This window comes from Leopardus geoffroyi, chromosome D2 (assembly GCF_018350155.1).
Source record: "Leopardus geoffroyi isolate Oge1 chromosome D2, O.geoffroyi_Oge1_pat1.0, whole genome shotgun sequence".
In the NCBI taxonomy this organism is placed as follows: domain Eukaryota; kingdom Metazoa; phylum Chordata; class Mammalia; order Carnivora; family Felidae; genus Leopardus; species Leopardus geoffroyi.
Window position 1 is genome coordinate 48,161,156 of NC_059334.1, and position 27,229 is coordinate 48,188,384.

The 27,229-nt window shown below is 38.5% G+C and overlaps 1 protein-coding gene and 1 non-coding gene across 3 annotated transcripts; both read left to right on the forward strand.

The window, feature by feature from the left end:
• The first annotated feature begins 41 nt into the window (after window positions 1–41).
• On the forward strand, window positions 42–26,923 carry LOC123576759 (mitochondrial import inner membrane translocase subunit Tim23). Of its 2 annotated transcripts, none has more exons than XM_045438048.1 (7): window positions 42–295; window positions 3,046–3,104; window positions 9,929–10,022; window positions 10,561–10,645; window positions 13,450–13,508; window positions 15,498–15,608; window positions 26,456–26,923. In XM_045438048.1, the coding sequence occupies exons 1-7, from the start codon at window positions 190–192 to the stop codon at window positions 26,569–26,571; spliced, it is 630 nt and encodes a 209-aa protein (XP_045294004.1). In that variant the 5' UTR covers window positions 42–189; the 3' UTR covers window positions 26,572–26,923. The 2 variants fall into 2 exon arrangements, with proteins under 2 accessions (XP_045294004.1, XP_045294005.1); XM_045438049.1 differs by lacking the exon at window positions 42–295 and adding an exon at window positions 1,157–1,393.
• LOC123577599 lies at window positions 12,572–12,777 on the forward strand. The gene has a single exon (XR_006701952.1). It is a non-coding gene; the product is annotated as a small nucleolar RNA SNORA74 (small nucleolar RNA).
• Window positions 26,924–27,229: the final 306 nt, after the last annotated feature.

Sequence of the window (27,229 nt, forward strand, 5' to 3'; positions counted from 1 at the left end):
CTTCCGGGACGTACAGTTGTCGCAAAGCGGAAGTGCAAGGATTAGCGCGTACCGGCTCCCGGAAGGTCACCGTGTGAAGGAGGCAGTGGTAACGCGGGTCTCCCCGCTGTTACTGGGGAGCAACGGCCCAGCAGAAGAACCCAGCCTCAGGTGGCGGGGAAGAGCAGACGGGCGGTTTGCTGCAACATCATGGAGAGCGGCGGGGGAAGCGGGAACAAAACTACAGGGGGGTTGGCCGGCTTTTTCGGAGCCGGTGGGGCAGGTTACTCGCACGCGGATCTGGCCGGCGTCCCGCGTGAGTATCGGGCCTAGGTTGTGAACATTTCTCAGCGGTTCTTGCGACTCCGCCAGATGTGTAGCGTGTACTGTTCCTTTTTGGGGGCTGACGTTCACAATCTTAGTACCAGTGGTGGGGTTAGTGTGTTTGCGCTGCCTCTTTCAAGATTGAACCAGTTTTTGGAGCCACGGATCCCCGAGAAGTTCCGTTTGGGTGACCTGGACTCAGGAGATGTTGCGTGTTCTTTTTATATCCAAGCACGGTGCCTCATTTTTCCTCCCGCACATTCCTTGTGCGTTGGTCTGTGTGCTTGGCTCTAGATTGAGAGGAGAGCCCAGCTCTGCAAGTAAATGCATTCCAAACAACGAGTCTGTAAATAACTTTTCAAACACAAAGTTCTGTGTTTCGAAACCACACAGTAGCCGTCAGGGCAAAACATTTAATAGTGCAGATAGCCAAGAAAGAAACGGGAGTCGAGCCTGCGGGAGGAGCTGAAAAGCGAGCTGCGCTTTAAAAGTCACGGACTTGGGGCGCCTGGGTGGCGCAGTCGGTTAAGCGTCCGACTTCAGCCAGGTCACGATCTCGCGGTCCCTGAGTTCGAGCCCCGCGTCGGGCTCTGGGCTGATGGCTCAGAGCCTGGAGCCTGTTTCCGATTCTGTGTCTCCCTCTCTCTCTGCCCCTCCCCCGTTCATGCTCTGTCTCTCTCTGTCCCCCCCAAAAATAAATAAACGTTGAAAAAAAAAATTAAAAAAAAATTAAAAAAAAAATAAATAAAAGTCACGGACTTGAAGAAAAAAAAGTTAAGAATTTTAGGAAAGGAAATATGCAAGATCGAAAGTGCAGAAGCATGAATGTCCTACCTGTGCCCTTTCAATCCTGTGAATATGTATTCCAGATGTCTGTGACTTTGTGGGTGTTCAAATGGATGAACAGAACTTGTTCTGATTCTCCAGGTACTTTATGCTCAAGAACAAAAGAGCCCAGTGTCACCTCTGCCAAAACTGAATCTGGAACGCATTTTACACATACGTCTTCGGAGGTCTGAGTTTTGGAGCACAGAGGGCACTACCTTAATGTGACCAAGCATTGTTACATTAATATGATTAAGATTTGAAGGTAAATTGAGAAATGGAGGGATGAACACCATTCACTGAGCACCTGGGATCAACCAACGACTTTTCTGGATAGAGGACTACCAACAGTTAGATGACTGCTGCGTTCAGTGAACTGAGCCAAGTAACAGAAATAAACACATTTCAGTTATATGTATAAGTGTACATAAAGCCATCAAAACCGGGTCATGAGATGGTGATGGGAGCAGGATGCTGTTTGAGAGTGGGTCAGAGAATGCAACTAGAGGGTGTTGACATTTGAGCTGTGACCTGAATATAGTATAGATCGGAGGTGAGGCAGGTGTACAAGGGAAAATAGTCCAAATGCCCTGAGAAAAAACAAAGTTGGCATGTTTCAGGAACAAATGATGGGCCAGTGTGTCTATAGAGTTGCAAGGGAGTTGGAGTAGTAGGAGATTATGAGATGAGGAGGGCAAGGAATGACCACTAATGCAGTGTTTTGTAAACCATGGTAGGAAGTTTGGATTTGATTACAAGTGTGAATGGAAGCCATTAAGGCTGATTTCCTTTTCTTAAAAAAATCACTTTAGTTGCTATATAGGAAGTAAATTGAAGGGATTAGAGCAAGTGAGGAGTTCATTTAAGTAGGAGATTGTTACAGTAGTCTAGGTGAGCTTTAATGGTTGGACTAAGATGGTAGCAATAAGGATGGTGGTAAGTAACGAAGTTCAAGATATTGAATATAGAATTCATATTGATGAGAAGACTTGAATATTCCATAGATTGTGAGCAGTCAACTGAGGTGCATAGGATTCAGGGATTAAGTTTAAAATATGAGAAAGCTGATTGACATATTTTTCTGTCATCAAAGTTAGTGGGATTCAAGTGTGGCTGTCTGTAAATTTCCATTTTCTTTTGTTATGACCCCCATGCTTGGGGCGCCTGGGTGGCGCAGTCGGTTAAGCGTCCGACTTCAGCCAGGTCATGATCTCGCGGTCCGTGAGTTCGAGCCCCGCGTCGGGCTCTGGGCTGATGGCTCAGAGCCTGGAGCCTGTTTCTGATTCTGTGTCTCCCTCTCTCTCTGCCCCTCCCCCGTTCATGCTCTGTCTCTCTCTGTCCCAAAAATAAATAAACGTTGTTATGACCCCCATGCCTATGGTGATAACCCGAGAACCCTCTACACTGCCACAGCAAATCTACTCTGTCAGCAGCTGTCAATACTGCTGAAGGAACTGCCTTAAGATCTGAAGGAACTGCCTTAAAATATTTATATACAACACATAACCCAAGCACTGTTTTTCTCATGGAATTGATTGGTCTCTTGTCAGTCTTATTTTGCAATTTGTATAGATGTCAAGCATCCTTGTAGCAAAGTAGAGAGAAATTAGCTTTATAATTGACCTTGGCTATGCTTCCTGCTACTTTGATTATTTAATCCACATTATTGCCAATATCTTCTTGGTATGACAGCCTGAACTCATACCATTTTACTAGTGTAAGGCATGGTTTGGTATTCAGGATCTCAGGAGGAGGCAGCCTCAAAACTGCCAGACAGGATGAGCATAGAAAATGAGAAATTTTCATATTCAAGTGAGCCTATAAATCAAAATTGGAAAACAAATGAAACAGTGTAATTAACACTAAATGAAATAACTTTTTAGAATTTCATTGCAATATGCTTTGTTTTCTCTCTAGTGACTGGTATGAACCCTCTGTCTCCTTATTTAAACGTGGATCCACGTTATCTCGTGCAGGTAAGATTAAGACTAGTCCTTTTATGAATTTACTAGTTTGGTGTGTTATCTTACTGTTTAAAAAAAAAAGTTTCTTACGCTAACTAGATCTACGATACATACTTCTGGAGGCACCAACTCTGGTCTCCATCCACCTTTTTTCTTTGTTCTGAAACTCTGGGGATTTGGCTTGCGTCTCCCTGATGCTATCCCTTTAAGGGGTTTTTGAGGTTCAAGGTGTGTTTTTTTCTCCCTATTTAAACATTTGTAAAGTATACTAACATAAAATTTACCATCTGACCCATTTTTAAGTGTACTGTTCAATGTTACCAAATGCATTTATAAGATTAGGCAACAATTACCACCTGCCATATACATAACCCATTTCATCATGTAAAACAAACTATGCCTGTTAAAAAAATAACTTCATTCCACCCTCCCTCCCACCCATCCCGTGGAAACTACCCTTCTGCTTTCTGTTTTTGATACTCTAAGTACCTCAAATAAGTGGAATCATACTATATTTGTCTTTTGTGATTGGATTATTTCATTTAACAATGTTCTCAAGTTTCATCTATATTATAGCTTATGTCAGAATTTCTCTCCTTTTTTAGGCTGGATAATATCTAATTGAATAATATTCCATTTTGCTTATCCATTCATCTGTTCCTGGACACTTGGATGGCTCCTGTATTTTAGCTACTGTTGATGTGAACATTACACTAATGTGTACAAATGTCTTTTCCCAACTCTCCTTTTAATTCTTTTAGTTACATATCCAGATGTAAAATCGCTGGATCTTAGGGAAATTTTACTATTTTCTGAGGAATTGCAGCTATACCATTTTACATTTCACTGGATCTCATAAATTTTGACATGTTGTTTTCTTTTTTATTCATCTCTTAAGTAAAGGGTGTGTATTTAATTTCCATGAATTTGTGAATTTTTCAATTTTCTTTCTGTTACTGATTTCTAACTCCTACTGTTGTGGCTGGAGAGGATACTCTCTATGATATCTTTTAAAATATTTTGAAACTTAATTTGTGTCCTTGCATGATCTATCTTGGAAGATGTCCCACATGCACTTGAGACATATACCTGTGCTATTATTGTTCGGCAGAGTGTTTTGTATATGTCTGTTAGATCTGTTTGCTGTTTGATTTATTGTGTTAAGTCCTTATTTTCTTACTACCTTCTCTCTGGTTATACTGGTTGCTATCCATTATTGAAAATAGATTATTGAAGTTTCCAGTTCTTAGTGTAGAAATTTCTATTTCTACCTTTAATTCCATCATTTTATATTTAATGTATTTTAATGGTCTCTTACTAGATATGTTTATAATTTAATCTTTTTACTGTATTGAAACTTATTAATATTTTTATGACCTTTTATTATTATGTAAAATCTATATTTTCTGATACTCATATGTTCACCCTGTTCTCTTTTGGTTATTATTTACATGGAATAATCTTTTTCTGTCATTTCACTTTGAACCTCTTCGTTTTTGGAACTAAAGTAAACCTCAGTGTAGTTGGATCATGGTATTTTTATCCATTGTGCTGATCTTATGAACTTTGCTTACAGAGTTTGATCCATTTATATTTAAAGTGATTACTGGAGCCACCTGGGTGACTCAGTCTGTTGAGCATCCAACTCTTGATATCAGCTCAGGTCATGATCTCAGGGTAATTGGATCAAGCCCCATGTCAGCCTCCTCGCTGAACGCAGAGTCTGCTTGGTATTCTCTCTCTCTCTCTCTCTCTCTCTCTCTCTCTCTTTCTCTGTCTCTCTCTATCTCTCTGCCCCTCACATGCACGCTCTTTCTCAAAATAAATAAATAAAAACTTTTAAAAAATAAATTAGGCATTGATTTCTTAGACATGACACCGAAAGAATAAGTTATTAAAAACAACTGATAAATTGGTTTTAATAAAAATTTAAAACTGTTCTATTCCAGACTACACACTTAAGAATAAGGAAAAGACAGTTCACAAACTGAAAGAACATAACTGTAAATCATTTAATATTTGATAAGGACTTAAATCAAGAATATGTAATTTTTTAGAAAACTCTTAAAACTCATTTATAAGAAGTTTAAAAGTGGGTAAAAGATCTGAACAGACATTTCTCCAAGAAGATACACAAATGTTCAATAATCACATGAAGCGTGTTCCATATCACTAGAGAAATGCAAATCACAAAACCAAAGTGAGATACCACTTCACACCTGCTATAGCTATAGTTAGAAACACAGGCAATAACTGATGTTAGTAAGGATGTGGAGAAATTGGACCTTCATACACTATTGGTGGAAGTGTAAATTGAACTAGCTGCTTTGGAAATAGTCTCACAGTTTCTCAAAATATTAAAAGTAGCGTTCCTGTATGACCCAGTAATTCCACCCATAGATATATACCCAAGAGAACGGAAAACATATGTCCACACAACAAATTGTACATGAATGCTCATATCAGCTTTATTCTAAATAGTCAGGAAGTAGACACAATCCAAATATCCAAGTTAAGGATGGATAAACAAAATGTGGCATCTCCATGCAAGGAGATATTCTGTAGCAATAAAAAAAGAATGCAGTAATGATGCTTGCTACAACATGGGTGAACCTTGTAAACTTACTAAATAAAAGAAGCCAGTCATAAAAGACCACATATTGTATGATTCTATTTATATGAAACGTCCACTACTGATAAATATAAAAAGACAGAAAGCAAATTGAGTAGTGGCTGCCCAGGGTAGGGGATAGATGGAGAATGACTGCTAACAGGTATGGGGTTCTTTTTGGGGTAATGAAAATGCTCTGAAACTGATTATAGTCTTTGTTGTACAATTGTGAATATACTAAAAACTCAAAACCACTGAATTCTACACTTTAAATAGGTGAATTATATGGTATATGAATTATATATCCATAAATTGGGCGGGTTTTAAGAGTAATGGTTAGGACTTTTTGTTTCAAGATGAAACACTAAATATTTGACCTTTGCATTTCTTGCTGAGTGTGTTTGTTGTTGTTTTTTAATGTTTATTTTTGAGAGACAGAATGCGAACAGGGGAGGGGCAGAGAGAGAGGGAGACACAGAATCTGAAGCAGGCTCCAGGCTCTGAGCTGACAGCACAGAGCCCAACATGGGGCTTGAACTCACCGTAAGATCATGACCTGAGCCGAAGTCAGAAGCTTAGCTGAGCCACTCAGGCATCTCTTGTTGAGTGTGTTTTGAATAGAAGCAAGTTGATTAGGGCTTGTTTAAAATTTGTTTGTTTTTGCTGGAAGTGTTTGTCAAATATTATCTACACTGTAGGTTTATTGCTTTTATTTCAAAAGTACCTCTCTGTCAGTATTTTACTCAAAATTTCAAAACTAATCAAATGTAGTTTGCTTAAATGTTGGATTTAAGCTTAAAGGTTATACTGTAGCTCCATTTAAAAATACAGTAACATTGGGACCCTGCATTGCTAGGCAGGGCCAAAAAGGTTAGACATCAAAGAAAATTCTGTATTTTAAAGAAATTGTGATTCTTAATCACACACATTTGTAGTGACATCTCCCATTCAAATGTTAGAGGGACTTCAGAATCGAAAAAGTTTTCTCGTCTCATTGTCTGTTTTTATAAAAACCATGGAAAGCCTAAATTTAAAAACTGTACCTTAAGTAAATTGCATTTTGTGGAACATTTTTCCATACTTTTGAAAGACAGAGATGTTAAGTACTACTTGTGAACTCACCATATACTGATTTTTGGCAACAGCTCTTATTTGAGGCACCATTTGTGGTTTCTCTTACTATTGATTTGTGTTGTCACCACTTTTGCATCCTCGCCAATACGTTAAATATTATATTAAGTAAATAGTCTTCCTCTTTGTTAGGCCAGATGAACATCCAGTATAAACAAGGAGAATTTGGGGATGCCTGCGTGGCTCAGTCAGTTAAGCGTCCAACTTTGGCTCAGATCATGATCTCACAGTTCATGGGTTCGCGCCCTGTGTCTGGCTCTGTGCTAACAGCTCGGAGCCTGCTTTGGATTCAGTGTCTCCCTCTCTCTCCCTCTCCCCCGTTCGTGCACGCTCGCTGTCTCTCTCTCTCAAAAATAAATAATAAATAATATTTTTTCAAAAAACAAGAATTTGAATATTTCTAACATGCAGTTGAAATACAAATATTTCACATAATCTCAGCCACCTGACTATTTTATCAGGTACACTGGTGCCCATCCTTGGATTTGTTTCTTTTCTGTGGTAGTAAACAATGGTATTGGTGATCTTTTAGTGGTGCTAGTGTCCTACCCTGTCAGCAGCACAAGTTGAACTTGAACTTTTCAGTATATCTTCCCTACATACATTGTATAAAGATACTTTGAGATCAGCCTTGGTAAGTGGTTATTTTTTGCAGTTTAAATTTGGCTTGCAGAAGTCTTTTTTCTATAACATCATAAACTGTTAATCCTATTTTTATAGAAACCAAAAGCCTTAATTTTATGGAGATTGATATAATTTGGCCAGTGTCCCCTCCCTCAAGATATCTTTGGATATTTTTGTTATATGACACAGTTGAGATTAATAAGCCCCGGTGACAATTAAGCATCAGATTGTTTCCAGGTGGCTCTGGGTGTGAATTGATGTACATTTGCCTTCATCCTCATAGTACTTTTATCCCAGTTGACCCTAGCAAAGAGTGAGTTGGAGATGACATGCACTTGTGCTTATTAATGTCCATCCTGACCGTTTCTTAGTTTCCTGTTTGTAATACATGATCCATTTCTGGATTGAAGAAATATGTATCTCATTAAATCACATGGCATTTCTAAAAACCTCAAGCCAGAAGCACAACTTATTTTTATTTTTTAAGTTTAATTACTTATTTAGAGAGAGCCTGAGCTGGGGAGGGTCAGAGAGAGAGAATCCCAAGTAGGCTCTGCACTGACAGCGAAGAGCCCGACATGGGGCTCAAACTAACGAACCATGAGATCATGACCTGAGCCAAAACCAAGAGTCAGGCGCTTAACCAACAGAGCCACCCAGGCGCCCCTCCAGAAACACAATTTAAAACTAAGTCATTAATATAAAGGTCAAGAAGCACCCAAAATTCGCAAAACTGTATAATAGATCATGACCTAGGATCTCTTCAGAGTTTGTTTGTTGTTGCCCACCAGACCATTTGTGTGATGAGAGTAGATGTGCTTGCTTATTTGTGCATTTTTTGCTGAGAATGTATGCACAAGCCAGAAATAAAAAGCCAGTGCAGAGCTGTAGCTCACTGAAGTTCCATATTTGGTAAAGGGATGTTTCCTTGTTAGCAAGTTGCCAGCAGTGTTTTAACCATTTTTGTATAGAAAGTTTGGCAATTATGTATTGAATGTGTTCTTTATAAGAGTATATTATAGAATCATGGGGCACCTGGGTGGCTCAGTTGGTTAAGCATCTGACTTCGTTTCAGGTCATATTCTCACAGCTCGGGAGTTCAAGCCCCATGTCAGGCTCTGCTGACAGCTGAAAGCCTGGAGCCTGCTTCAGATTCTGTGTCTCCCTCTCTCTCTGCCCCTTCCCCACTTGAATTCTGTCTCTCTCTCTCTCTCTCCCTCTCTCTCTCTCTCCCTCTCTCTCTCTCTCCCTCTCTCCCTCTCTCCCTCCCTCCCTCCTTCCTTCTTTCAAAATAAACCTTAAAAAAAATTTTAAGAGTATATTATAGAATCAATCATATACTCTTACAGTAGCATTTTCAACTTAGGATTTTTGGGTGACTCAGCATCCGTATCAAGTTTGTGTATGCATTTACTGGAAAGAGAGACGATGGCTTTCAAAGATTATCAAAAGAATATATGCTCCCCCAGAGTTAAAAATTATTTATTAAGGGGCACCTGGGTGTCTCCATCAGTTAAGTGTCCCGCTGTTGGTTTCAGCTCAGGTCATGATCTCACAGTTTGTGGGATTGAGCCCTGCTTCAGGCTCTATGCTGACAGTGCAGAGCCTGCTTGGAATTCTCTCTCTCCCACTCATACTCATTCTCTGTCCCCCCCCCCCCCCCCCACTCCGCTTGTACACGTGCATCTTTCTTTCTTTCAAAATATGTAAAAAAGAAAACTTAAAAACAAAGGAGAATTAAGGGTGCCTGGGTGTCTCAGTTGGTTAAACATGACTTCAGCTCAGTTCATGATCTCATGGTTCGTGGGTTTGAGCCCCACATCGGGTTCTCTGCCCCTCCCTTGCTTTATTGTTTCAAAAATAAACATTTAATGTATAAATATAAATAAAATTTTAAAAAGGAATTATTTATTAGGAAGGTAATTTTGCCCTTGCATAACTGATCCAAACTTTTGTGCTTTTATAGTTTCTGCCCTTTCTCTTATTTCATTTGGTTTTACACATGGTAAATTGTGCTTGATAAATATTAGCTACAGAATGAGAGTTGCTCTCTTTTTCCACGCTGGTTTATTTCAATCCAGTAACCTGTGACTTGTCATACCTTTCAGTTTCCCTTTCTCTAGAGCTGTGCTTCCTAAACTCTCTAGCACTGTTACTTCATATTCATCATTAAGTAAGGTAAATTAAATTGATTACAGTCTGTCAGACTTACATTGAGAAACTAAGTTCCAAATGAGAAAGCCTCCTAAGAACTAATGAGTATAATTGTGTATGTTGTATATTTCATTCCACTTTGATATAGGGGTTGCTATTGCACAAAGTTTTATTTTGGTTTGACTAAGTATAGTTGGGTTTTAGTTAATTTAAGGGTTTACTTTTTGTGAAAAACTACTTTGACAAATGAGGAAACATTTTGCAAGTACTGGGTCTTGAGGGGAGCTCAACTCAGTTTTCATTATTACCTTTTTAGGATACAGATGAGTTTATTTTACCGACTGGAGCTAATAAAACCCGGGGTAGATTTGAACTGGCATTCTTTACCATTGGAGGATGTTGCATGACAGGTGGGTATGATAATTTTTTTTTTTTTCAGTGTCCTCAATCCACATAGTCAAAAATGCTTAAAATCCGGGGCGACTGGGTGGCTGAGTCAGTTGAGCATCTGACTCTTGATTTGGGTTCAGGTCATGATCCCAGGATCATGAGATTGAGCCCTGCGTTGGACTCTGTGCTGAGCCTGGAATCTGCTTAAGATTCTGTCTCTCCCTCTGCCCCTCTCCCCTAATCGCACACTTGCTGTCTCTCTCATCTTTTTAAAAGTGCTTAAAATCCAAAGCAGTTCAAATATTGGTTTCAGGGTTTTAAAGAATCATTATTTAGGAGCACCTGGCTGGTTCAGTCAGTAGAGCTGATCTTGAGGTTGTAAGTTCGAGCCCCACATTGGGTGTAGAGATTACTTAAAAATAAGATCTTTAAAAATAATAACAATAATCATTATTTTGTTTACCTTTGCCTATTAAAAAGTGAAAAAGAATCAGAAGTGCAGTTGTTTTTTAATACAAAGCTGCATTATTTGGATGAATTGTTACTGTGATTTACTAGGGGCTGCATTTGGAGCAATGAACGGTCTACGGCTAGGATTGAAGGAAACCCAGAATATGCCCTGGTCCAAACCAAGAAACGTACAGTAAGTCTTATGTAATCATCTAATGTAGTGATATTTGAATGTTAAACTACTTTGTTGGCTTGATGAACACAGCCTTGAGATGACACATGATTAGAGTATTGACATACGTTTTGATCAATTTTTTTTATTTTCTTACTGAAAATAAAAGAAACTAAGGAATCAAGTTACTGAGACTAAGGTTTTTAAAGGAGTGATTTTTGAGTCAGTGTTCCTCAATTAGCTGATGCTACCCTATCCTAACTTCTACACCTTTTTCATTCTGCAGTTCTATATAACATGCTTTTCAGGTTGTTGAATAGCTAGTACATTATTTGGATAGTTCGAGGGCCTGCAGAACCATAGGACATGATAGTAAATAAACACGTAAGAGTGATTGCTGGATCTGCTCTCATTCCAGTTGAACTTTTTATTGATTTTACTCTCAATTTCTGAAATGGAGGGCTAACGCAAAGTTATCATGAAATTCTTAAAACTTAGTGGTAGTTTCTGAATATTCTCAGGAAATTGAAGTTTGTGGAAAATGGAAAGTAGTACATCTTCACCCTGCCTAAAAAATAAACGTGACCAGTCCATGTAGATATTCCCTAAATAATATATGAGTGGAGTCACACAGTATGTATTCGATGGCTCATGGTCTTGGTTCAGGACACATTAAGCTTTATCTTCTTTATATGTTGTTTAGCCAGCAGATGGCAGCAGGTGTGCTAGAATTAGACCTTGGGAATCCTGAAGGCTTGTCAAGTTTTTCATATTCCTGTTACTATGGATCTTGCTTTACTAGGCCAGATCCTTGTATATTTTTACATTTATATTAATATTTGTCCCTTACTCCAATAATTTTTTTTTTTTTTACTTTTTTGTGTTATGGAGAATTTTGAAAATGTACAGAAATAAACAGTAGTACAGTGAAGACCCATGAACCATAACCTCTTCTCAACAGTCAACCAACCAGGATTGGGACCAGTTATGCACCATCTCATTCTCCCCTCCCATATTACTTTGAAGCAAATCCCTAACATACCATTAAATACCAATTTGAAGATGCAGGACCTGGGTGGCTTAGTCGGTTAGGTGTCCGACTTTGGCTCTGGTCATGATCTCACAGTTTGCGGGTTCGAGCTCTGCATCAGGCTCTGTGCTGACCGCTTGCTCAGAGCCTGGAGCCTGCTTCAGATTCTATGTCTCCCCCTCTCTCTGCCCCTCCCATGCTCGTGCTCTGTCTCTGTCTCTCAATAATGAATAAATGTTAAAAAAAAGTTTTTTAAATACCAATTTGAAGGTGAAGTTCTCCTAGAAAAGATAACCTTTGTCTCTTAAAACAGTGACAGTATTGTTTGGGCAGGGGGTGCAGGGAGAGAGTCACATTTGCAATTTTTAGGTCAGATTTTTTAAATCTTCTGTATTACTTTTTATATAACCATTCTGATATTCCTGGGTAGGAAGCATTTAAAATAGGAGACAGCCTCAGGGTTAAACCTCCGACCTTGATTCAGGTCAGGATCTCATGGTTCCTGAGTTCAGGCTCTGCCTCAGGTTCTCTGCCCCTCCCTTGTGCACTCTTGCTCTCAAAAATAAACAAACATTTAAAATAGGAGATAGCCTGTAAAAATTGAAAGGACAGGGTTTGGGTCCAGACAGATCTATATAGCTTCAAAGTCTAGTTCCATTATATACTATTTTTTGGTCTTAGGTAAATTTTTTTCTACCTTCTGCCTTTAAGGGTTATTAAGAGGTGATTAAAGTTGGTAAAGGCCAGTAAGTGGAGATATATTGCCCAAATTGCATACCAAAGAATTTCACCAATTTGCAGTGTTAAACAGCCTTTAGAGATAATACAAATTTTTGTTATTGGGCATTAATTTAAATGAGTTCTTTAACTCCATTAAATGAGTTTTTTTCATTCTTTGTTATTATAATTTCATAATTTCCAGCAGTAGTCAGCTGTCCGGATAGAACCATTCCTGTGATGGTGTTACACTGCTGGGAGAGGAAAGTCCTGTCTTTTTCCTCCAGTTGCCTCTGTCACTGTTCTGGTGGCGCCTGGCACTGGTGTGAGGCAGAACTCTGTGCTTCCTTGAGAGTGTGCTAAGCGTTCACTTGGGCCGCTTAGTTCTAGTCTGGGAGCAGACACAGCATGTGCTTTCTCCACATGTTCTAATTAGATGGTTTTTTCCTTCTCTTTGAATACTTCCCTATAATTCCGCTGTATTCTGTAACAGTCCACGCTTTGATTCTATTTAATATCTTGAGTATATTCTTCCTCCAAAAAAATTTAATTGTAAGCTAGATTATCCATTAGAATGGTCTTTTTCTTTTTTTAATGTAGATCAATTACTGTAAACTTCTCTATAAAATACATTCTAGGCTATCATTCAAAGCCTTTCTATATTTGATTTATATTTATTTTTAATAATAATAATTTTCCTTACTCATTGCCCAAAAATGTTGGAAGTTTAACCTTCATTTATATTTGTATAAAGTAAAAGCCAGCCTTACTAAATTCTAAGGAAGTATTAAGGTATCTTTTAAAATTAAGAAAACCCTGGGGACACCTGGGTGGCTCAGTTGGTTAAGCATCCAACTCTTGATTTCCTTTTCAGGTCATGATCTCATGGTTCATGAGATTGAGGCCCTTCGCTTTTTCCCTCTCTCAAAATAAATAAATAAACGTTTTTTAAAAAAATAAAATTAAGAATACCTGAGTGTTGGGTTTATACGTTGTAAATAGCTACAATTATGGTTTTTCAAAGTGCTAGAGAAATAATGATTCTAAGTACAGATTCTTTCTCTTTCTGCCCTGGTAGGATTTTGAACATGGTGACTAGGCAAGGGGCACTTTGGGCTAATACTCTAGGTTCTCTGGGTAAGTAGAGATCTCACTTAATAATAAATCATTAATGCAAAGGATATATATGTATCATGAACAATTTGACCTGCCAAAATCTGGCCCTAGGATATTAAAAATTGTATTTGAGGGGCGCCTAGGTGGCTCAGTCGGTTAAGCCTCCGACTTCAGCTCAGGTCACTATCTCACGGTCCGTGAGTTCGAGTCCCGCATTGGGCTCTGGGCTGATGGCTCAGAGCCTGGAGCCTGCTTTCGATTCTGTGTCTCCCTCTCTCTCTCTGCCCCTCCCCCGTTCATGCTCTGTCTCTGTGTCTCAAAAATAAATAAACATTAAAAAAAAAAAATTTAAAAAAAATTGTATTTGAATCTGATGAGTAATATAGGTAATACTTAGGAAAAGACCATGAACAACATAACAATAATTCCAGATGCTAATACCATTTTTCAGTGTTTTAAGTCTTTTTAGATATTCCATACTCTCCTGTCCAAGCAAGATACCAACCCATGTTTTAGGTAGATATGGAGTCCACATAATTCAGGTCCAAGTCAAATGCCTTTGTATGTTAAGAAAGGTTCAAGGCCCTGTAGTAAGATACAGATTAATGCAACCCTTTTGCTATGTTTTCCTAATAGCCTATTCAGCATTCTGTTTACCTAAGTAGGTTTCCCAGACTGAATTTTCAGAGGTGTTATAGGGCCTTTGTAGATAATGAAAACATTTGCAGTTCTGAGCAAGGGGTAATTTAGTAGGATTTAGGACCAAATGCTTTCATATTATACTATTTATGAATATTTGACTCTCTTGATTATTCATAGCATATAATAAATGTACCTGTGGTACTTACACTCTAAGAACCAAGAATTTCTTTGTAACTTGGTTGAAAGTCTGAAAATCTTTTAACTGTGGCAGATTAAGTAAGGGAAATTTTAAGTATCTCATTGAAAAAATAGAAAAAGCATCTGTTGTGAAAGAATAATAGCCTAGCTTTGTTGTGGGATTTGGAAGCAGTACATTTTCACACTGTAAGGTCAGATTGACATTTGAGATCCTAGTAAATTCTTGCCTCCATATGCTACTCATGTCCTCTTTGCCCCCACCCCATACACAGTCACCCTCCTTTGTTCCTGTTTGTTTGCTTATATATCTCTAGAGTGAAAAGCCATCCTGCTCTGCCCAAGGACTTTCTTAGTTTTAGCATTGCAGGCAAGTCTCAGTCCTAGGAAAACTGGGATGGCCAGTTGCTTTGTATGTTTCTGATGTAATAGAAGTTCAGTTTCAATTAAATAAGTTGAAAGGGTAAGAAGAGACTTTATAGAAATATAAGAATATCACAACAGAAGGGTTGTAAGGCTGAGTTTGGTTTAACATTGAAGGGTCAAATAAAGCATAGTTTCGAGAAAGGTAAGGAAAAGGATTAGTAGGAATCTTTACAGGTACAAGAGATAGTTAGTTTTGGGGAGCATCTTGTTAAAACTAAAGCTAGTGTTACAGTTATTGCCTGTGCCAGAACCAAACCTCAATTTTTTTTTTAAGTTAACATTTCTCTTAGAATAGAAATGCATGTGTTTTTGTTTCTAAATTCAAAGTATAGCTATTAATAAAATATAAGTGAAAATTTTAAATATTTTTCCTGAGATTCCAAGAAAAATGGAACTTTTTGTAATTAACTACTATTGGTGTTTCTTCTGAAGCTCTTCAAAAATTTTCTTTGTATATCCTGAGTTGTACACACATGTGCCCGCTTTACAGGCTAATGAATATAGTTTTTCCTACTTTTTGTTTGGAGTATGTATTATTCCATTATATGGAAAGTCCCTTTCTGGGTCTATTCGCTTTGATGGGCATTTTATTTACAAGCTTTTGCTATTACAAATACTGTTCTAGTGATCATTCTTTTATATCTTTGAATGCTTATAGAATGTCTGTAAGATAGATTTATCTAAATATAATTGCTTTACTGACTTTCAATAACTTTTTTATTAGTAATCAGTCCATTTCCCCTGTAGCTTTGCTCTATAGTGCATTTGGTGTCATCATTGAGAAAACACGAGGTGCAGAAGATGACCTTAACACAGTAGCAGCTGGAACCATGACAGGCATGTTGTATAAATGTACAGGTAGGTACTGTTGAATGAAGAGCTATCTCTGAATACACTTTGAAGTATGCTTTGAAAATGAAGTATCCACAGATTTCAGAGTACACTTAACACATTTTTTGCAGTGTAATGGAGTGTTCTCTAAAACCCCATGGGTATTTGGGGTTTTGTTTTTGTTTTTTTATTTTGATAAAGTACACGAAACATAAAATTGGCCATCTGAACCATCTTTAAGTGTAAGTTTACTAATGTTAAGTATATTTACGTTGTCGTGGAGCATTACCTTCATCTAACTCCAGAACTTTTCTTCATCTTGCAAAACTGAAACTCTGTATCCAACATCATTTTCCCCATCCTTTAGCCCTTGGCAACTACCTTTCTGCTTTCTAACTATGAATTTCAACTCTGAGTATTTTAGGTATTTCATGTAAGGAATAATAACTGCATTTGTCTTCTTGTGACTGGCTTATTTCTTTTGGCATAATATCATCAAGGTTCATCCATGTTATAGCATGTTTCAGAATTTCCTTCTTTTTCAAAGATGAATAATACTCTGTTTTACATATATATCACATTTTCTTTATCCATTCATCAGTCAGTGGATACTTGGATTGCTCCCATCTTTGACTACTATGAATAATGCTCCTATGAACATAGGTGAACCATTCGATTTTGAAAAAATAGAACCCTAAGAGTTGAATCAAAATGACCTGAGTGAAGATCAAATATCAAATCCTTCTCTAAGATGGAAAAGAAATTAGCATTCACTGCGTTATACCCCCAGTTATAAGCACTTAATATAACTTATTAAGAAGTGCCCAGGTGACTCGGTTGAGCCTCCAGCTTTGGTTTAGGTCATGATCTCACGGTCAGTGAGTTTGAGCCTCACATCAGACTCACTGCTGTCAGCACAGAGCCTGCTTCAGATCCTCTGCCTCCCCCAAAGCTGCACCCCCCCCCCCCCCGCCGCCGCTGCTCACACATGCTCAGTCTCTCTCAAAAAAGTAAAAGTTGAGATATATATATAGGACTTATTTTATTTAAAACTGAACTGATAATCATCACACCCCAGTTTTGTAGATAAGCACAGTATTAAGAGGACCTCTTTCAAAAGGTCCTAACGAGTGATGGGCCCAAATTTTTTTTTATCACATTTCTGCTTTAAATGGCTTAATTAAGCTACTTATACTCATGCCTCTGAAAATTATTTTTGTTTGATTTTTTAGACATTAGACACTTGATTAACTGAGCTAGTTCTTTTTAGATATTCCTCCATCAAAATTTCAGGTAGCCATTTTTGCTAGAAAGAGAAGTCTCAACAGGGTTATGAAATCCAAGATTTCCTGATATATCTGAGAGTAAGAGGTTTTTTCTGTATTGAAAATGGATCACATTTGGGGCGCCTGGGTGGCTCAGTCGGTTGGGCGACCGACTTCGGCTCAGGTCATGATCTCGCAGTCCGTGAGTTCGAGCCCTGCGTCAGGCTCTGTGCTGACAGCTCAGAGCCTGGAGCCTGTTTCAGATTCTGTGTCTCCCTCTCTCTCTGACCCTCCCCCGTTCATGCTCTGTCTCTCTCTGTCTCAAAACTAAACGTGAAAAAAAAAAAAAAGAAAATGGATCACATTTGGAATTTTATCCCTAAGAGCTCACAGTACTTCTTACTTGTGTGTATGTACTCATGTAAACAGAGCTCCCAGGTGGATTAAGACATTACATACCTTTTATGTCCATGAAGATGTTACCTTGACATAGAAAAATCGTGTTAAAAATACTGGGGCATCTGGGTGGCTCAGTCAGTTGAGTGTCCGACTCTTGATTTTGGCTCAGGTCATGATCTCACAGTTCATGGATTCAAGACCACGTCAGGCTTCATGCTGGTAGTGCAGAGCTTGCTAGGGATTCACCCTCCCTCTCTCTCTGTCCCCCACTCATGTGCATGTGCTTGCTTGCTCTCTCTCAAAATAAATAAACTTTAAAATATTTAGATATTAGAGTAATTTAAAAAAATACTTCACATTGAAAATCTTTAGGGTCAGACAAAAGAATTTAAAACTTTAACTGCAGCACAAGGGTTCACTCAGCAAGAGTTTACTTGGCCCAAACTATGCTTACAAAAGATCAAATTAATATTTGAGAAACCGATTTCACATAAAAATATGGAATTCCGGCTTCTTTTGAATAAATGGAAGATACCAAGCTTACATTATTTGTGTTGGCAAATGGCTGGGGTTGAGTGGGAGCTGCTGTTACACCAGTTGATGGGCACTGAAGTTCTACCTCAGTACCACTAGTCCCTGACTTCTTACTCAGGGTAAGCCGCTGTGGCATTTCCTCTGCTGAGGGCATCCCTGAATATAAGAATGTACTGAATTACCATCTTAAGACATATTACGCATATTTAAAAGATAGGAAAGGCTGAATTCTTGAAATCGAAAGACATGGGAGCCTAGCTATCTGTGTCCGGGACTTCCTTGCAGTCATAGCATTTATAACACAGGGTGGGACGCCTTCAGCTTAAATTATGAAAGAGAAAGTTCTTGGCTCAGAAGAAAAGCAAAAACAAATTGATTCTAGGTCAGGTGACCTGTAGATTTCATTTTCCATTGCAATTGTGAAACATAGATGAAATATCTGACCCAGAGTTCCAACGTTAGCTCATAGTTTCCTGGCCGAACAATTTAAATTTAGCTCAGCACATCAGAATCAGTATACAAAAGCAGAGCAGTATCTTGCATTGATTTCTGGTTTAAAATAAACCTAAGACAGAGCACAGAATTAGGAATTTTGTGTGGTAGGAATACAAATACAACTTCAGCTTCTAGATTCAGGGATTTAGAAGGGTGGTGAGACACTCTTTTGGTCTAGAGCCAGCCCAAACTGTTAAAGACACAAGTTTACATTTAGGGAATGGCTAATTCCTGCTGACCAAAAATATTTCCAACTCTTCAACAATGGAAATTAAAAAAGAGGAAGTTTGAAATTAAAGTAGTATAACTCAACTTAGATTTGGAGCTACTTTCGTGGAAAGAAAAATCATGGGGAAAAATACATGAGAAAATGGGTAGTTGTCAGAACAAAAGGAGGCTAATTTAAAGGAATATTTCTGATGGGATGATTTTAGTTTAAATCCAATGTTTAATGAGTTTAAATATTTTTCAGAGGGTATTCAGACGGTCATTAGATTTTCTGTGGCATGTGAAAATCTGTTTAGTAATGAACAGTATTCTATCAGAACAAGAACAGCTGTAGTTTTGCTCTTGTTCATAAGCTTAGGACTAATGTTTAAAAGGCCTGGTCACTAATCTTCAGAAACAAGGCATCAGCAACCAAAAGATATGGGTCCCCCCTTTCCCCTCACAAAAAGCCCCTGACCTTTCATTCTATGCCTTCCATAAGAAAGTCATCTTAGAAAAGCAAACTAAATAAAAGTTTAAAAGAGCTACAAATCCATTTCATCATAATAAGTAAATGTAGGGCTTATTATTGTTAAAAGGTACTATTTATCAATAGGTTCCAGGCCTTCAGAATTAAACTGTATATGCTAACCATACTTTTTTGATGATTTCTTTATTTCTGTTACTGGCAGCAGTATTCTTCCAGTAAATTAAGACAGATGTAACATATATTACAGGCATAGGGCTGTAATATATAAAACATTTCGACAGATCACTTAAACCAACAATCCAATTAAAAAATGGAGTAAGGATTGACAGAACACTTCAGGGAAAAATACAAATCACCACTAAACAATAGAAGTCACTAAATCTTACAGGCAACCAGGGTAAAGCAAAATAAACCATTAAGATAATATTTTTCACCAAGTATCTTTTAAAAAGTGATGATAGGTAACTGATGTTTACCAAAGGGGAAGTGACACCTAATATTGACAGAGGTAAGGAAAGCAGTCGACATTAGTTATTAATATTTTAAATTTGTAGATCTTTGCTCAGCAATTTATCCTACAGCATACTAAGGCATACACACAAAAAAGGGGTCTGGACCACCATAACCACCACAGGAAAGCAACCAAAAAGATGAAGAATCTGGTGGGAAAAATCGTCCTAAGAGGACAGTAATATGGGGAGGCAAAAACAGCAGAGATAATTGAATGCTTGCATGGAAGAACCTGGGTTGCTAGGAAGGGACCAGTGGGGTGGAGGTGGTCCTGAGGAAAGCCCGAATGTCAGCTGCTCTGCTGTGACAGTCACACGTACTGCTTCCACTCTAACAAAGCAAAGAAAAAAAATAGGGAGGCAGGAAACGTCTGTTCTAGTGTTCCGAGTCACCTTTGGTTTCTGCCCTTCTCTTCTGTGTCCCTTCACTTCATCATTTGTGAAGTTCATTACCTAGCACCTGAGTTGCCTTTTCTCACAAGGCTGAACTTCTGCAACAGTATTTTTCATTAGCCATTTTGACTTTGGGCTTCTACCTTCAGTCTGTCTTATCCACTATTTCTGGTTTATCTTCCAGTATGGTTCTAATTCTAGTAATCACTTTTCAAAAACCTTTGATGATGACACACTGTGTTTCAGCCTAAATTTAAATTTCTCATCCTAGCCTTCCTTGCTCTAATCCTCTCCCATTTTCAGACTTTTCTCCCACACTGTTCTTGTGTATGTTATATGTCCAAATACGTAAATTTGAAATCCAATCCATCCATAAGGCCCAGTTCAATTGTTAATACCTCTTTCAATAGATTTCCTTTTTTTGGGGGGGCGGGGGGTGGTGATTGAACTTTATTTAGTTTTGGGGTTTTTTTTTTAATTTGTATTTATTTTTTTAATTTGCATCCAAGTTAGTTAGCATATAGTACAACAGTGATTTCAGGAGTAGATTTTTTTAATGCCCCTTACCCATTAGGCCATCCTCCCCTCCACAACCCCTCCAATAACCCTCTGTTTCTTCTCCATATTTAAGAGTCTTATGTTTTTGTCCCCCTCCCTGTTTTTTATTATTTTTGCTTCCCTTCCCTTGTGTTCATCTTGTTTTATATCTTTTAAAATTTTTTTTTTTTTTTTCAAGGTTTATTTATTTTTGGGACAGAGAGAGACAGAGCATGAACGGGGGAGGGGCAGAGAGAGGGAGACACAGAATCGGAAACAGGCTCCAGGCTCTGAGCCATCAGCCCAGAGCCTGACGTGGGGCTCGAACTCCCGGACCGCGAGATCGTGACCTGGCTGAAGTCGGACGCTTAACCGACTGCGCCACCCAGGCGCCCCTCTTGTTTTATATCTTAAAGTCCTCATATGAGTGAAGTCATATATTTGTCTTTCTCTAATTTCACTTAGCATAATACTCTCTAGATCCATTCATGTAGTTGCAATTGGCACGATTTCATTCTTTTTCATTGCTGAGTAATACTTCATTTTATGTGTGTGTGTGTGTGTGTGTGTGTGTGTGTGTGTGTGTGTGTGTGTGTGTATATATATATGTGCGTACGTATATATATACACCACATTTTCTTTATCTGTTCATCAATGAACATTTGGGCTCTCTCCATACTTTGGCTATTGTTGATAGTGCTGCTATAAACATTGGGGTGCATGTGCCTCTTCGAAACAGCATCCCTGTATTGCTTGGATAAATACCTAGTAGTGCAATTGCTGGGTCATAGGGTAGTTCTATTTTTAATTTTTTGAGGAACCTCCATACTGTTTTCCAGAGTGGCTGCACCAGTTTGCATTCCCACCAGCAGTGCAAAAGAGATCCTCTTTCTCCACATCCTCACCAACATCTGCTGTTGCCTGAGTTGTTCATGTTAGCCATTCTGACAGGTGTGAGGTGGTATCTCTTTGTGGTTTTGATTTGTATTTCCCTGATGATGAATAACGTTGAGCATTTTTTCATGTGTCGGTTGGCCATCTGGATGTCTTCATTGGAGAAGTGTCTATTCATGTCTTTTGCCCATCTCTTCACTGGATTATTTGCTTTTTGGATGTTGAGTTTGATAAGTTCTTTATAGATTTTGGATACTAACCCTTTATCTTCTTTGCAAAAATCTCCCATTCCATCGGTTGCCTTATAGTTTTCCTGATTGTTTCCTTCACTGCAGAAAATTTTTATTTTGATGAGGTCCCAATAGTTTATTTTTCCTTTTGTTTCTCTTGCTGCCAGAGAACGTGTTGAGTAAGAAGTTGCTGCGGCTGAGGTCAAAGAGGTTTTTGCCTGCTTTCTCCTGGAGGATTTTGATGGCTTCCTGTCTTACATTTAGGTCTTTCATGCATTTTGAGTTTATTTTTGTGTCTGGTGTAAGACAGTGGTCCAGGTTCATTCTTCTGCATGTTGCTGTCCAGTTTTCCCAGCACCACTTGCTGAAGAGACTTTTATTCCAGTGGATATTCTTTCCTGCTTTGTCAAAGATTAGTTGGCAATACGTTTGTGGGTCCATTTCTGGGTTCTGTATTCTGTTCCATTGATCTGAGTATCTGTTCTTGTGCCAGTACCATACTGTCTTGATGATTACAGCTTTGTAATACAGCTTGAAGTCCAGATTTCTTTTTTTTTTTTTTTTTTCTTTTTAATCTATCTTGGAGGCGATTCAGTATGGTGAAAAAGACAATGGGCTTTGGCATCAAATGGGTTTGACTTGACCAGCACTAGGTCACAAAACAGCTACACCAAGAGAGTAACTTGTCTGAATTTGTCTATAATACGAGAGCAACCAGTATTCCCTTCATAGACTCGTAAATGAAATCACCTATAGAAAGTAAGTGACTTACCTCCTACCATAAGCACATTTTATACCATTCTTAGAAGGCTTAACACAGTTTTCCTGGTATGAAGTCAATAGGCAAAAAGTAAGATTGAAAAATCAAGAACTAGCAAGATAGTTATGTTTTTTAGAAACAAGATAAGGAGCAGAGAATGAAAGTAGTTGCCTTTGGAAATAGAAATTAGGGTGAGGATGGTGAGTGTGCCACATTGTTGTGTATCACTAAAATCTTTTAGCACTTTTTAAATTGTTTATATGGACTACTTTAATAAAAAGTGAAAGTGAGCAAAGACCTTTATCAACATAATAAAAATGAGGTATTTGGGGCTCCTGGATCACTCAGTTGGTTAAGCATTTGACTTTGGCTCAGGTCATGATCTCATGGTTGATGAGTGCGAGTCCTATGTCCAGCTCTGTGCTGATAGGTCAGAGCCTGGAGCCTGCTTCAAATTCTGTGTCTCCCTCTCTCTCTCTCCCCCTCCCCTACTCATGCTCTGTCCTCCTTAAAAATAAATAAACACTTAAAAAAATTTTTTTAAATAATAAATAAAAATTAGGCATTAGATTACAAGGGTGGAGTGGGGAGACACTGTTCAATGGGTACAGAGTTTCAGTTTTGCAACATGGAAACAGTTCTTTGGAGATGGATGGGGTGATGATAGCACAACAATCCCAGAAAACCTAGTGCTACTGAACTATACTATTAAAATGGTAACTTTTATATATGCTTTATCTCAATTTTTAAAATAAATTCAATAAAATTTTGAAAAGTATTTAATAGCCACGACAGTGTGTAAATAAGGCAGTTCCTCTAAAGCAGGGGCCAAGAACACCTGCTGGCCAAATCCCTATCTGTTCACTGTCTTGAGGCTAAGAATATGTTTTATGTTTTTAAATATGGTTGACCTTTGAACTCCGTGAGGTTGAACTGTACAAAGTTTTCTTTGATCAGCACAGTACTATAAATGTGTTTTGTCTTGAGATTTTCTTAGTAACATTCTTTTCTCTAGCTTGCTTTATTGTAAGATTGTAATACATAATTCACATAACATATAAAATACTTACTGATCAACTGTTTACGTTCTCAGTAAGGCTTCCAGTCAACAGCAGGCATTAGTAGTTAAGTTTTGGGAGGACTCAGAAATTGTACTTGGATTTTTGACTGTGCAGGGCGGGGGGGTCACATCCCTAACCCCACGCGTTGTTAAGAGTTGACTGTAGTTACATTTTAAGTGGTTATATAAGTATCTACATAATAGCCTTTGGGCCCTGAAAGCCTAAAATATGTACTTTCTGGCCACTGTAAGAAAAATATTCTGATCCCTGCTCTAAAGTAATTGTCAGTTCAGTATGTTAGCTCTACACTATCCAGCTCTATACCCCATAAACAAGGTACTTAAGTATTCTGGGCCTTATTTTCCTATGTTTAAAAGAGATAATATTTGTCCTTTCTGGAGGAGTTGTGTAAGGACCAAAAAGATAGAAGGTAAAACTGAAACACCTGGCTCGCATTTGTTTTGCTTTATAGACATTGACCGTTGGCCTTCTTGCTCAAAGCAAGAATATTTGCTAATCAACTTCCTGTGCTTAGTTGGGCAAAAGTTGGTTACAGAAAGCCTAAAGGCAAGGCCCTCAAATGTTTAACACAACCAGTTGGAAAACACTGGAATAGAAAGTTAAAACTAAAACATGGCTTGGTATGTGGTAAGAGGCTATCCTTGAATCAGAATTAGCTGTGCTTAGTAAGTCAAACACTGCCTATGTTTAGCGTCTACTTGGTGGAAATAACTTTTTTCTAGCCTTCAAAGAAGTGACATTTTGGGGCGCCTGGGTGGCTCAGTCGATTCAGTGTTGGACTTTGGCTCAGGTCATGATCTCATAGTTTGTGAGTTTGAGCCCCGCATCAGGCTCTGTGCTGACAGCTCAGAGGCTGGAGCCTGCTTCAGATTCCATGTCTCCCTCTCTGCCTCTCCCCAACTCGTGCTGTCTCTCAAAAATGAATAAACATTTAAAAAAATTTTTTTAAACTGACTTGTTTGAACTAAGTTTCATTTTGGTCAGAAAGTAGAAAGCTTTCCGGGGGATCATAAGAGACACTTAATGTGCCACTGATGTCCCTAAGGTCTTGGTCTTGTAGTTCACAGTTTCATTATGTTACCCCTAGTGCCTCTGCCCAGGGAGGCTCTTTATTTGATAGCTAAGAACTGATGTGAAAATCCTTCCAAAAGTAGAAATTAGGACACTCAAAGCAAAGGACCAACCATAAGGAACAGTTTACAGCTATTTCCAAACCAGTGGGCAGAATTCAGAGCCCGGTGGATCTGTAATCAACTAAAGATCTAGGGGAGTTTTCAGTGTTTAGTCCCAGGAAAACATCTGCAAAATCATTGTGCTTTCAGTTATCTGCCCTGCATCATTTTTCTGCTAATAAACAGCAGTGAGACCATCTTTCTTTTGTGTCGACTCAGAATGGAGTACTATATAACCTGCTTGAAAGAATCCTCATTACACACAAAGTTTAGATTTAATAACTGAGCCATACTGATGCTGTTGCAAATATCATTTATTCTCCTGTGCTTCATAGTTTATTTTCCTCATTTTAGTCATTTGACCTAATTATAGTTTACTTTCAGCCCCTAGAACTTTTTGTTGACTTACTAGTCAAAGACATGAAGTAGATTTTTATTAAACTGGGTAGATTGTTTTTGAGTTAGCAGGTTGAGTGTATATTACATTTATAATTTTCCAGCTACATTGAATACAGGGGCAAAATCCAGCTGCCATACTTAGTCTAAACATAGCAAGAGATGATGTGGGATTCAAGGAGAGAGCTCCCATTTAATTTTTTTTTTAATTGTTTCTGACCTCTCCTCCCCATTCCCCCCACCCCCCACCCCACCCCCCCTCCGCCGTATTTGACAGCTGTTTGTAGATGATGCCTGCAGCTTCTGTCTGTTTAAGAGAGATAATTAGGGCACTTCATGTTGGAAGCCTACACAGGTCAGCTATCAGACATCTTCAGACTAGAGAGGATCCTGAAGGGAGTGGCCCTTTAATCTATCGGCTAAAGCCATCTGGCAGGACATTCATTGCAGGAATGCTTGCTCTGAAGTGTTCTAACTCAGCAACATCACTGAATTTCACAGAATTTACTGGTTTGTACCCAGAGGGCCTCTAGGAAGGTAATCACAGGACCACAGCTCCATTCCACCTTTGCCTTCCTAACACAGGACTTAAAATGAATACTCCATTGGTACAATGTGGGCTTCCTGACATTTATGGTATCAACTTGTTTGTAAAACCATAGAACATCAAGTTATTTCTTAAAAGCTTATTTCGGTGCCCCTAGTCCTCTTACTAGACTTGGGGACTATTTTCAGGTAACTGATGAAAACGTTTTTGTTTTTGCATTTCAAGTGTAATCCATATTGCTAATCTTTTTTCACATGAAAAAAATTGTTTTGTTAAGCAAAAACAGTTCAAAGTCTAATCCTTGGGTTGTTTTTCAGGAAGTATAATGCTGCTCGGTGCCTTATTGCTCATTAGTTGTAGAAGATTGTCTGATATGTCAGTGTAGGAATGGAGGAGGGGGGTGGGGGTGTCAGTACCTGACTCAAAGCTTGATTATAGCCATCTTATCACCACTTCTTGAGTCTTCAAAGTTAACAGAGGACCTGTCCAGAGTCCAAAGATAATGTTAATACTGTTTTCAAAGAGGGTGTCACCTTGTTTATATTATAGCTGTAAATCAATTGGTGGGGCTTGTGGGTTCTAAACAATATGACTAACGGGAAATTATTGCTTTGTTTGGGACTTCAGTAATATGCATGAGATCTTGTCTGAAGTGTGGGAACAAGTGAGATTGAGAAAAATCAAATTATTAATGCTCATGATCTTAACTACAAATTGTAAAATTAAAAGAAAAAATGGTTGTGAATGAGAATACAGTGTATGTATTAAACTGGTGATTTAGGGATGTTTCTCTTGAACCTGTCTTGGTTTCTTGTATTAACTTTAGGACTTCTGTTTGAGATGGAATATTTACATATAAACAAATCGTGTGCCTCAATTTCATGATAACATTATTTAATCCTTTGCTGCTAGGACACTGTGTAATACAAGGCTGTTTTGTTTTTGTTTTCTTTTCCTTTCCCAGGTGGTTTTCGAGGGGCAGCACGAGGTGGGCTAGCAGGACTGACGCTTACCAGCCTCTACGCACTCTATAATAACTGGGAGCACATGAAAGGCTCCTTGCTCCAACAGTCACTCTGAAGATTTGCCAACTTGTGAATGGAGGACACTTTAGTAGCAATCCAGATCAATTTATAGGTCAGTCTGGAGTTACTCTTTCTTCCTACAATTAGTTGAAAAATCGGAGATACCAGTTTGCTGTGGCGAAGATCATGGTTGGTTGACCAGGACTGGCACTCTTCCCAGCCCAAGCTGAAGCCAAAACCCTCTGGTGGCTGAGTAATGTGGTTCTCCCTTTCCCTGGAACTGGAAAACTACTTACTCACAGAATTCACGTCATGATGGTTGTCGATAGTATATCACCACGTTTGTTTATTTAATGATCTGAAACTGTAATGTTCCCTTGTATTCCCAATAAAAGGTGAAAACAGAACTAAAGTCATAACTCCAGTGTAAACACAGTGGGTGTCTCCATTTAAAACATTTTTCTGGGAGGACCTGGGTGGCTCAGTCGGTTAAGCATCCAACTCTTGGTTCCAGCTCAGGTAATAACTTTATGGGATTGAGCCCCATGACAGGCTCTGTGCTGACACTGCAGAGCCTGCTTGGGATTCTCTCCCTTTCTCTCTGGAAATAAACATTTTTAAATAATAAAAACATTTTTTCTGGGCATAAAGTGAAAAGTGACTCTTAAAAGCATTTCTGTCTGCCCCCACTAGGCCCAACAAATTTTCTTGGT

Coding starts and splice junctions, on each gene's coding strand:
- LOC123576759 (XM_045438048.1), top strand. CDS start 190: ATGGAGAGCGGCGGGGGAAGCGGGAACAAAACTACAGGGGGGTTGGCC. Junction 3,105..9,928: donor ATCCACGTTATCTCGTGCAG/GTAAGATTAAGA, acceptor TTACCTTTTTAG/GATACAGATGAGTTTATTTT. Junction 13,509..15,497: donor TAATACTCTAGGTTCTCTGG/GTAAGTAGAGAT, acceptor TTTCCCCTGTAG/CTTTGCTCTATAGTGCATTT.